At 50.5% G+C, this 12636-nt stretch overlaps 1 protein-coding gene across 5 annotated transcripts in view; it reads left to right on the top strand.

The window, feature by feature from the left end:
- The window catches only part of LOC144772438 (nectin-1-like), a 212041-nt gene that overhangs the window by 178630 nt on the left and 20775 nt on the right, over nucleotides 1-12636 (top strand). For all 5 annotated transcript variants that reach the window (XM_078656757.1, XM_078656758.1, XM_078656759.1 and 2 more), the window contains one exon: nucleotides 1849-1912. In XM_078656757.1, coding sequence (XP_078512883.1) covers nucleotides 1849-1912 — 64 coding nt within the window. The remainder of the gene's footprint in view (nucleotides 1-1848; nucleotides 1913-12636) is intronic.

Raw genomic sequence — 12636 nt, forward strand, 5'->3', positions numbered from 1 at the left:
TCGCTGCAAGTCTGGGGTCGGGGTCCCCTTAAGAAGGGATCCGGGAGGGCGGGTCAGGCGGGAGGCGGGGAGCGCGTGGGCCTATCGGTAGGCGGGGGGGCGGGGGGCGGGGTCGCGTCACAAACCGGCGCGAAATCCAGGCGGCCGGCCCTGCGGCGGCTGGGGCGCCGGGCTGGATCGGCGATCAAGGCGGGCGGCCCTGCGGCGGCTGGGGCGCCGGGATGGATCGGCAGCAGGCAGGCAGGCAGCAGGTAAGTGGCAGGCAGCAGGCGGGGAGCGAGGGGGCAACCAGGCCGAGGGCACAGTGGTCGCTGCAAGTCTGGGGTCGGGGTCCCCTTAAGAAGGGATCCGGGAGGGCGGGTCAGGCGGGAGGCGGGGAGCGCGTGGGCCTATCGGTAGGCGGGGGGCGGGGTCGCGTCAAAAACCGGCGCGAAATCCAGGCGGCCGGCCCTGCGGCGGCTGGGGCGCCGGGATGGATCGGCAGCAGGCAGGCAGGCAGCAGGTAAGTGGCAGGCAGCAGGCGGCGAGCGAGGGGGCAACCAGGCCGAGGGCACAGTGGTCGCTGCAAGTCTGGGGTCGGGGTCCCCTTAAGAAGGGATCCGGGAGGGCGGGTCAGGCGGGAGGCGGGGAGCGCGTGGGCCTATCAGTAGGCCGGGGGCGGGGTCGCGTCAAAAACCAGCGCGAAATCCAGGCGGCCGGCCCTGCGGCGGCTGGGGCGCCGGGCTGGATCGGCGATCAAGGCGGGCGGCCCTGCGGCGGCTGGGGCGCCGGGATGGATCGGCAGCAGGCAGGCAGGCAGCAGGCAAGTGGCAGGCGGGGAGCGAGGGGGCAACCAGGCCGAGGGCACAGTGAGCACCATGTGCATGTTCTTGGACTGCTGAGTGGGTATACCATCTATTCCTTTGCAAAGAAAATTATCATAATTTTCCAATACTGGATTAGCTATGATCGCGGAATAGAATTTTACCCTTGCGCGGGGACCCCGCTGCGACATGCGAGATTTATACTGATTGAACATTGCCGCTTTTCACAAAGGTCAATCATTCTATTTCAGTAAAACAACTTTACAATAAGGATCTGTTCACTGCTTTCGCATTTTCATTGAATAAACTAATACAATCTAGCACTGGGGACAAATTCATCAGATTCCTCCTCTGTGCACCAGGGTTTTTTTTATTTTTCTGCGATTTGTTTTAAATTAACTGGTTTAGGGCATTCGGGGGTGATGAAACAGATTTTCCTGCGTCTTCTTTTGCTTACTTTCCGATTTTCATTTCCTTGACCCTCGATGAGACCTTTTCTGATTTTCCTTTTTATTTCCAATTTGGTGTTATGTTGTTCCTATGGGTTAATAATGCTACATTCGGGTGTCTCCTGGATGTCTGTTGTAGTTGTTTGCTTCTGACAAATTATATGGTCGAGAAGGGTGGTTTGGGGTTCCTTGACTTCATTTTTTCTCTGTGTCTTTCTCTGAATAAGCTCTTCAAAGAGAAGACTCTATTGTCTTTTTTCCTGGTTTTCCTTATTTTCATAATATTGGGAAGACAACCTCGGGTGACCAGACTGAGTTCCAATATGGGTAAAAGCAGCCTCACTTAAGTAAGCCTTCATTTTTTCCTCTTGTCGAGCATTACTCTTTCCTGTTGGACTGTTGTCCCCATTTGCCAGCAATGAATTTGTATGTTGCCTATTCCACTCTGTGTTCTAGAGGAGTTTGCATTCTTTGAAATAATTTAGCTTACTGCAAGAAAATATTAACCTGAAAGTGCCACAAGCTTTAAATACCATTGAATCTGTTTGCAATGCAGGAGTACGTGTTCATATCTCTTGTTTTCTATTTCCTCACAGGCGAAGTTACAAATGCGCATGCTCACAGAATACATCGTTACATAGAAAATATGAGAATACTGAGGTAAGAGGCATATTGTAATAATCACTTATGTCACTGCTCAAGAACTACTGCTCCAACAAGCACATAAGGGCAAATGAGATGTTATTAACAAAGAATACCTGCAGAGCTAGCAGTATTTGAGAGTCGTCAACAAGGGAGTGGGAAATGAGGTATAGCTTTATTAAATTACTTATTAAGTAAGTAAATATATTTCAGGTATGTTTATCTCTGAAGATGTTGTGTTTGTGGTAGATTATTTGACTTAATTTGCTTCCTCCACACCTTCCACGTGCCGTCAAATGAAACAAAGCATTGAAGTGGAAATCCTGATACCGAAATTCTGATTCAAACTTGTGCACCCGTCAGCACTCAGGTTCAAGCAGATGTGGCAGAACCCACAGGAGCTACTTGCACATCCTGGAAGATTAAGCACTGGGACACAAGGGAACAGCTAGCAGACCTCCTCCATTCTATGCTCTGCACAGCCTCCAATATGATGGACAAAAAGGCTCAGATGGGTTTCTTGGCCCACCAGCATGCCAGACACGGCTTGCCATGCTCTAGAATGATCAGCACTGCAAATCCTCCAGCAGGGCAGGGTCTGGAACCCATGCGAGCAGCACCACACGTGCACCCACCATCATGTCAGTTGGTTGCACGCATGGTAGCAGGTCATGCATTTTAAAAAATAGGAGGCACCATGGTCCCTTTGCGCACCCTCTAGCATAGCATACACCATCATTTATTTCGCTCAGAGCACGTCACTGTGTCTCTGAGGAAGTGGGATCTGGCAAGAGGTGTCTTGACTCTCTTTGATGGTGGTTGTAGGTTGGTACGGGTTACTGTACTATAACTTTGGTGCAGGCGCAGAGGACGAACGCAACCCCACAAGCACCCCGGACGACCAGCCCGGGACCTCGGGGACAGGGAAGGGCAAGTACAAGAAGAAGAGGAAGACAAAGTTCAGTCCGCAGGCGAACAGGATCATAGTCACGGAGGTGATGGAACACCATCAATAACTGTTCGTCACCTCCAACGTGTCATTGGGCCCCAAAAATGGAATATGGAGGGACATCGTAGACAAGGTGAATGTCGTCGGAGAGGACAATGAACAAGGTCAAGAGGCGATGCAATGACATCAAGCAAAAGAACAAGGAGAATCTCCCAGCCAACCAGAAGGCAGCAATGCAGACTGGAGGTGGGGGCCCAGCGCCACAGCTCGTGCTGGATGACAATTTACGAACTGATGTCAACAGTCATTATTGTGGATACTGTGACCGGAGTCGGGGGACCGGACACTGCTCGACAGGACACAACACAACCGCAACAGGGAGAGTGACCACCAGGTACTGGGGTGGAGATGGACACGATGACACACATGCACAATCAAGCAGAGCTCAGTGCACATCCTCAATGACTCTGGGTCATCGCCCAGATCTTTAGACTGTCACAATGTACAATGCCATGCTGTCTGAATGTCAACATGTACCATGAGGCTACATACATTTGGACACATTGCAATACACCATCTCTCCTTCACATTGCAGGGCTATCATCAACACCCCCTGCAGAGCAGTCCCAGCCACTCTTCACTGATGACGAGGAGGTAACCCCAGCATTGACTCACAAGCCCTCCTAGACATCATTGACATCCTCCGCGACTCACCTCCAGAATCAGAGCTGCATCGAGGATACCCCACCCACCACCCAAACCACCCAGCAGGAGGCACCCACGGCCCGGCAGTCTCCCAACACACGGCCTTCCAACGCCATGTGCTGGAGGGCCAGAGGGAGGCGGCTGAGCAGGTGCGGGTGTGGTTCGACCTCAAGGCTCCCAAACTGGACGCCATCCTTGGGTGTCTAGGCCCGCTTCATGTCAGCTGCTGGCTAAAGACCGTTTTTATGAACTTTTTAAAAGTGAGTTATTATTTGCACAGAAGGCAAGAGGGCACACATTGGCGGAGCTGCAGGCCGGAGGATGGGGCCCAGGGCGGGAGCACTCGACCAGTGGGCCAGTGGAGCCCCTGGATCCCATTGGGGCTCCTGGGCCCAGAGGCGCAGGGGAAGCCTCCCCGGGTCAGCGGGACCCCATCCTGGGCACCCTGCTACACAGCAGGCCCAAGGACGGAGCCCGGGGTGTGGAGGCCGCCCTCTCCAGGGCCCTCAGAGGCCCCGGCTGGAGCTCCTGAACCCAGCAAAGCAGGGGGAGGCTCCCTGGGCACGAGGGAACCCCGTTCCGGGCCTTTGGAAGAGCGGCAGGCCTGGGGACAGGTCCCAGGACTGCAGCACCTGTCCCCGGGCCTGGTGGGCCCCTGGACCCTGCCGGGGCTCCAGGGCCTTGAGGCGCAGGGGAAGCCTCCCCGCACCCGAGGGACCCCATCCCGGGTACCCTGCCACGCGGCAGGCTCAAGGACGGAGCCTGGGCTGGGGAGGCCACCCTCCCCAGGGCCCTCAGGGGCCCTAGCCACCCTAAACCACATCCGGAACCACACAAAGTTAGTGGAGCTGCGTCACCGAGGAGATGCTACACACCACCATCAACAGCAACACCCACAAAGCTGCAGTCAACACCAATAGCACTAGTCCGCAAGTTACAGACATGTATCTCCAACTGCGCATACACACTTGCCCCACTATGCAACTCCAGCATACAGCGTGCAATAAATGCCACCTTGGTCACCAAGAACCTCAAAGTTGCCAGATGCATCTGCTGACACATGACGAACAACTGGTGCAACATTGAGGATACCATTAAACAACACCACCTACAAGGACACCAAGCTCATGAACTCCCTCAACAATATGCCCACACACCAAACTGGGCTTCCAGGAAGGATTGCTGTAAGTTGCAACATGGATGATCAACAGCTGGGTGTGCTATATGCAGAGGAGACATGAGTCCTAATCCTCGTACCAACCCATCAGCATGTGACATCACCTGGTGGACCAACACCTTCGACAGCCACCCCCCCAACTCTAGGTACCTAGGCACCATATTTGACTCCGCACTCTCCATGAATCAACAGGTCTACGCAGTGGCCTTCAGCTGCTTCAACTGCCTCTGCATCCTCCATGCAACCTTCATATGGATCCCCCCATTGTCAGGTAAGACAGTCACCCACACAGTCATTGCCATCAGGCTGGACTACGGAAACACACTATATTCCCACATGGGCAGGTCTGCGCTCAGGTTAGTCCCGACTGTCCAGCACAACACCGACACACTGGGCCTTGTGTACATACTTTCATTATGGGTCAAGTCCCTCAGTCGCACATACTTGGTTCCCACCTCTTCCCTCATTTGCAAATGAGTGGCGGAGGGACTGAGCCTTTGGGGATGGTTTGTCTACATTGCTAGCCACAGTTCCCACAGTTACTTGTGTTGTTGTGTCTAGTAAGTGGGCATGTTGATTGACATGTTGTGTGTGAGATTGTAACATGTACATTCTCACAATTGTGAGTTGCAATGTGGAGTTGAAGCGTGTGGTAGGTTCAGTTAATACTTACCAACAAGAACTGCATTTCCATATGTGCCATCCTGGAAGAGCTGGTTTATGATGGACTGTCGGAAGATGTCGGAATCATGCACACTAACTCTGAACTTGGCTATGACATTGGTGTACAGTACCCGGTGGTCCACTATTGCCTGCACATTCATAGTGTGCTTTCTGTTGCAGTATATGTGTGAGCTATCGCAGGCGGCACAAAAAGGACATGTGTGAAGTCAATTGCCCCAACACCTGCAGGAATCAGGCTATGGCGTGAAACTCTGCTGACGCTGGCCATTGTTGATTTAAAGGCCCCAGAGGCCAACATGTGCAGCACAGCCAGCAGCTTTGTCTGTGGAGGAATAATGGTTCTCTGCTGTGTTGGTGGCATCAGCCTGTGGGCTATCAGGTTCAGGATGTGTTGATGGATGTCCTTTTGAGCCTGTACTGGGCAATGAAATCCTCTGGCATTAGGTCTGCGAGGCTGAGACGTCTGCGCGGGCCCCTCTGTCTTCTTCTGCGCTACCTCGGTGGTGGGCCTGGGGGAGGTGGCAGTGGCGGTGGTGGTTTGTTGCCTTCGTGGTGCTCCAAGTTGAATGATTGGTACCTCCATGGCATCAGTGGTTCTTCCGATGCGGCTCTGAGCTAGTCTCCCTTTTATACCTCCCTTTATTAACATTCTTAGACCAGGTTTTTTCTGGTCTTAAGTTCCTGCAGCTAAAGGGCCTTAGCGTGACATTTTTGCCGGTTCGCTGGTTCGGGCCAAAATTGCTAATAGTGCGATGTGGTGTTAGCGACAGTTTTCCAGAAATTTTGAGAAGGAACACCTAGTTTGCATGTCATTAACAATAACTATCGCTGGCATAAAAGGCAATAATCAAACCGGCTGCCATCCCCGGAAAGCTGTCACTAACACCTGTTAGCGACATCTTGGTAACAGGGCATTAAAAAAAAAACACTTAAGCGGCACCCTATTATGCCCCATAGTTTACTACTCTAATGGCAATATAAATCACAGATTAACTGTACCACATGTTATTGTTTACATGGTTTCCTTTAATCCCTTCCATGCGCACGACGGCCGGGAGCCGTCATGCGCAACGGGGTTCCCGCCCTTCATGGCAAATGGCCCCGGAAATCTCTCTGGTGCAGGCACCAGAGGGATTTCTATTTCTACCGTGTGACCTCGGAAGCTGGGGAAGAGTTTCCCTAGCTCCCAAGCCCCCCCTGTTTCAGTGAAATGACGATCAGCGTGCACGTTGTGCAGACGTCATTTCACTGAAACCGAAACTGAGATGAGCATTTAGGCTCATTTCAGTTTCACTTTCTACGTCCTCTGGGGGCTATCTCTGCCCCCTGAGCACGTAGAAAGACGGGAGAGGTATCATTGGAAAGGGGAGAATCTCTGCAGGAAGGCGATCCCCTTGCAGGGATCCACCACTAGACACCAGGGAGGGCGGAGCGGCCTCTTGGGCAAGGGCCTTTGCTCCCCCCAACATTGTTTGGGCCATATTCAGTCTTTCTGCATCCCTTGGGGGGTAGATGGGGGTAGTAGCCCCCAATATGCCCACCCGGGGAGGCAGAAAGCCCACTGGATGGCAGGGATTTTTTTGGGTGAAATTTCAATGAAGGTGGGGGCTGCCCAAAACGGGCACGCCAATGCCCCCACCCCTGCCACCATCACAGCCTTTCTGCCCCCCCGGGGGCAGAAAGCCCACTAAATGCCAGGGATTTTTTTGGGCGCATTTGATTTTAGGATGGGAGCTGCCTGAAACAGGCATCCCAATGCCCCCAACCCCTACCACCATTACAGCCTTTCTGCCCCCAGTGGACGCCAGGGTGGGGGCTGCCCAAAAAGGGCACAACAATGCCCCCACCTCCCACCACTATTACAGACCCCGGGGGCCAGAAAACCCACTAAACGCCAGGGATTTTTTTGGTGCATTTGTTTTTAGGGTGGGGGCTGCCCAAAACGGGCACCGCATTGCCCCCACACTGCGACCATTACAGCCTTTCTCCCCCCCTGGGGGGCAGATGGGGGCAGTAGCCCACTTGACGCCAGGGATTTTTTTTTATTTGTGTAGAAGCTGCCCAAAATGGGCATGACAATACCCCCCCAGAGAAATTCCACTCTTTCTGCCCCTGGAGGGCAGATGGGGCAGTGGCCCCTGATCTGCCCCCTGGGGGGGCAGAAAGTCCACTAGGCACCAGTGATTATGCTGGCTTTTTTATGCACGGGGGCTGCCCAAAATGGGCTTACCCGAACAAAAAAATAGCCACAGTCTTTCTGCCCCCTTGGGGGGATATTGGGGCAAACCTAGCAAACCTATACATTTTTTTGAAACTAGACACCCAGAGGAATCCAGGATGGGGTGACTTGACTGGCTCTCACCAGGTTCTGTTACCCAGAATCCCTTGCAAACCTAAACAATTGACAACAAAAACACATTTTCCTCACATTTCTGTGGTGGAAAGTTCTGGAATCACAAAATTACACTCACCCACATTCCCCAAAGTCTTCCAAGAAAAACGGTACCTCACTTGTGTGGGTATGCCTAGTGCCCACGACAGGAAACAGCCCACAACGCAACGTGGACACCACATTTTCACAGTGAAAACTGACCCTTTTTTTGCAAATTGCCTAGCTGTAGATATTGAACCCTAACTCTTCCGGCACCTAGGGAAACCTAGCAAGCCTATACATTTTTGAAAAATAGACACCCAGGGAAATCCAGGATGAGGTGACAGGTTCTGTTACCCAGAATCCCTTGCAAACCTCAATATTTGTCAAAACAAACACATTTTCCTCACATTTCTGTTGTGGAAAGTTCTGGAATCTGAGTGGATCCACAAAATTCCTCCCACCCCATATTCCCCAAAGTCTTCCGAGAAAAATGGTACCTCACTTGTGTGGGTGGGTCAAGTACCTGCAAAAGGCAAGCGCCCAAAACATATTGAGGCAACATCAAAATTACCTATCACAAAACAACCTGTTTTTGCAAGGGGGGGTCTCATGAGTTTTTAGCACCGGGCTCGGCGGCCATCTAGGGAAACCTACCAAACCCACACATTTCTGAAAACTAGACACCTGGGGGAGTCAAGCAAGGTATGGCTTGCCTGGGTCCCCCAACATTTCCCTACCCAGAATCCCCTGCAAACCTCACATTTTGATGAAAAAACCTATTTTTTCTCACTTTTCTGTGTGGTAAAGTTGTAGGATTACTGGACTGATACAAATGTCCTACCACCCAGCGTTCCCCCAGGTCCCTCAATAAAAATGGTATCTCACTTGTGTGGGTAGGAATAGTGACTGCAACAGGAAATGGCCCAAATCGTACTGTGGAGACTTCAAAATTACCTATAACAAAACTATCTGGTTTTGGGGGGTCACCTGGTTTTTTTGGCCCCGGGCTCGGCCGCCATCCTACCAAACTGTTGTAATCTTGTGGCCTAGCGAAGAGTTACATCCTAAAGACATCAATCCAGCGGGGTATCAGGGTGAACCTATTGATCTTATATGATATATGAAATCAATCATTGAATTGAAAGGCAGATCGATTGGAGGTAAGCATGGGCGGATCTAGCGGATCTCGCGTACGCGAAATTGCGGATTTACGGATTCGCAATCCGCGAAGATACGCGAACTCTAGCGGATTTGCGGATTTTCCCGTTTTTTGTGTTGGCGCGCGTTCGCGCCGATTTTGGGACAAGTTCGCAATTGCGAACTTACTTTTCGGCTCGCAACGGCCGCGACTATGTTGTTTCTACGTCTGGTTTATCATCACAGGTTCACAGCACCCTCTGTTTCACCACTGCCACCCTCTGGGACACCCATGCCACCCTCTGGTACATCCTCACTGCCACCCATTAGGTTTATTTATCACTGTAGATTATGGTGGTTGAAAAAAGCAAGCACACCTGCCCTTCTTCAACTGCCATCAATTAATTTGTGGGTCATTAATGTGTCAGAAATTTTGAAAGTTCCAGTCTGGCTGGCACCTGCTTCCTTCCTTATCTGTAATTTGCTTTTTGTTGCAGTGACATTTTTTTTCACAGGACCTTTATGGTCTACTTGTAGCTATTCTATGAGCCTGCTGTTTGGGTCATAGCAGGGTCATAGAATAGTTGCAAACTCTGGAGGGGCCCCTCAGGAAGCACTACCTTGAATGTTACTAATGTTAAGTTTGAACTTTTGCACCTGCTCATTGCTTTCAGTTTAGCTAAAATCGTTTTTTCTGCAATTTCGCGCGTTTTTTGGGGCGCGAATCCGTGCGGGATCGATTTCGGAAGCCGCGAATGCGTGCGAATACAAAATTGTTTTTTTTGCGACGTGTATGTTCGCGTGATCTTGCGCGTGTTCGCGAGGCGCTTCTAGCTATACGTTTGCCAAGTTACCCTATCGGTCGTACACGGGCGCGGCCATCTTGTTTGCGTGACGTAATTCCGTTTCCGGCCGCTATGTGTAATCTCGCAAAGTGTGCTGCTCGCTAGTACAATTTCGCGCGTGCTCGCGAGGAAAATCTCGCGCGAACTTACCCACGCGGTCGTGAACGGGCGCGGCCATCTTGTTTCTCATTCATTGCTATGGTTCTGGGCATGCTTTCTCTATCCTCTCTCAATCTCTGCCATCCTTTGCTTGTTTGAAGTTTATTTGATCTAATTTTACTTATTATCTATCCCTCTATTTTTCTAGCTCTATATTTTTGTGTTTTCTGCTGCTTTTAGTTACTTTTAAACTACTTTTTTAAACTCTTTTCTTTTCTTCTTCACTATTCTATTTCTTGTTTATCATTTAACTGTATTTCTGCCCAGACCATGGTAAAGGGAGCCGGGAAGCACCCTGAGAAGGGGAAGGGTCCCGCACCCCGTGCCCGGCTCCCGTGCGGGCGTTTGAGGGGGGAGCAAGTGGTCCCGCGGGAGATCTTCAGCGCGGAGGAAGTGGCGGCACTCATCTTCCACGTCCAGCGCCGCCTCCCCAAGACGATCCTGGGAGGCGGCAAGATCGCGACTGGCTATGGCATCCGGGAGCGCCGCAAGCGGTGGGAGAAGGTGTGCCGGGCCATGTATAAGCTCTCTGGGGTCCGGCGCACATATAACCAGGCCACCCACCGCTGGACCGATGTCATAGACCGGGAACGGGACTTGCTGGACGCGCTCGGCGTAGAGGTCCCCGGGCTTGGTGAGTAGAAGTAGCTATTCATTTACTACTCTGTTTTATCCGGCTCTGTTATTTGCAAATCTTTGTTCTTTACCAAGAGCAATAATGCTGCCGATTACATTGAGGTAAATTATATTTCAAAATCTTCTATGCATTTCAGGTGCACTGCTCTCCTTCTAAGTAGCCTTGCTTGCTACTATGCTTCTTTGTTTTGTATGTTGTGTTCAGAAGCATTTCATTGGCCTGAGAAATTATGTATGAGTGTAGTGTAAAGATAAGAACTGCGTAATGCTAGACACTAAGGGTCATATTTTCAATTACCGGCGCATCCCTGCAAAGTAGCAGGGATGCGGCAGTAATTGTGTGCCATGCCACCACCACCCATTGGCCCAAAACGTCACAGAAGCCTTACGCATCTGTGCCGTAAAGGCAGCGCATTGCTGGAGTTGCGTGCCAACGATGGCGCAGCTCCAGCAATGCTCTGGGGTACCCTATCTCCCCAATGCTGCATCAAGCCGTACGTCGGCTTCAAGCGCGCAGGGTTTGAGTCATGCATCATTGTCCTAAAAGTGACTGATTGACATCTTGTAGATTTCCCTCAGCCACTTTTAGGATTCGTTCCTGCGCAGGTACGCCCTCCCTTGCGCCGGAACGCCCCCTGATGGCGCAGGGCTTTACAACGTGATGCATCGCCCATATGCCCATATGTGTTTTTTTTTTAATATATACGCCGCACCAACACCATGGCGAGTCTTTTGTTCTGCCGCTGCGTCACAAAAGGCACGCAACAATGGAGGAAAATGAGCCGCAAGGGACTTCTAAATCAGCCCCAACAGACTGAAGTCCAGTCCTTCCTTTAGACACATGGCTATAAGAAGAAATAGTGGCGGTGGTGGGTGGATTGATAGTTTGAGTATTCACTGATCTGCAAGCAGGATGGACTTTGTCTGTCACTTCGCGTGCTGCGGACTGCTGCCTGCAGTGCCAGGCCTAGGCAAACCTCTTTAGTAGTCTGTTTATTGAGTTACATAGGAACTTTCTAAGTCAACGTTCCGCAAATCAGGCAATACGAATAACGTAGTATACCACATGAGATAGATCCCGTGGAATAGTTGTCTATCTATTTGCTATTTCTCCAAAATATTTTGTTATTGTTCTTTTGAAATGTTTGATTTGGTTGAAAAATCTCATCCATGTTTTCTGGTTTTTCTTTCTTTCATGTTGTACATCAGCTCCCCCCAAGGGCAAGAGGACACAGGAGGAGGGTGCTGAGGATGCAGGCCAGGATCGGGCAGGCGAGGGCTCCTTTGCTGGCCCCAGTAAGTTTACATTTTAATAAAGAGTACCTATTTTTTCCTAGCGTTCCTCATTCGATTTTTTCTAAATCGTCTTTGATCTTCTTGTAGACTCGATATAAATTCTTATCCTGCCTCGAATATGACTCCCTGTGGTATTACTAGACTATTCTTATTAGTCTGTCTGTGTAGCTAACTAAGATTGGACATTTGACCATTCCATTGGACTCCCATTCTATTCAGCAATAGCTCTATGCACTGTCTCCTTACTGACTAGATAGTGTGGCAGAGTCATTCAGCTCCCGAAGTCACCGATTATTGATCCCCAATGATCTCTAGATTATCGTACGCAGGACAAGAGAGTACGGAGTCACAGCACAGTCAAGAAGTGTCAGAGGCACTCATGCTTGCAAAAATTCCAAAACCTTTAGCTCATCCACTCTAGTCTGGAGGAACAAAAACCACAGAGTCTATTTAAGTTTAAAAGCTTTATTAAAAGTAAACACATTTATTAAAATCTACTTTGTCATAAAACTATTTAACTGAAAACGGAAAAGTGGTTAGTGCTGACGATTAATTGGACACATTTCTTGTGGTCGAGCCGAGCTCTCACCTGGTTTGAACTTGATCCTGGTCGTGTTCTTAGGAGTCAAGCTTCTGTCTGTTAGGAGAAAAAGTGGTGCGTGTTAAAAATCAAAAGCAAGCATTCATCAGTTGTGCATAAAAGTGCAGCAAGACAACAGCCTTCCCTGGAAAATGGGACATTTTTACTTTGGAGTAGACAGTCACAAATTATTACATTGT

Source organism: Lissotriton helveticus, chromosome 8 (assembly GCF_964261635.1).
Source record: "Lissotriton helveticus chromosome 8, aLisHel1.1, whole genome shotgun sequence".
NCBI classification, from domain to species: Eukaryota; Metazoa; Chordata; class Amphibia; order Caudata; family Salamandridae; genus Lissotriton; species Lissotriton helveticus.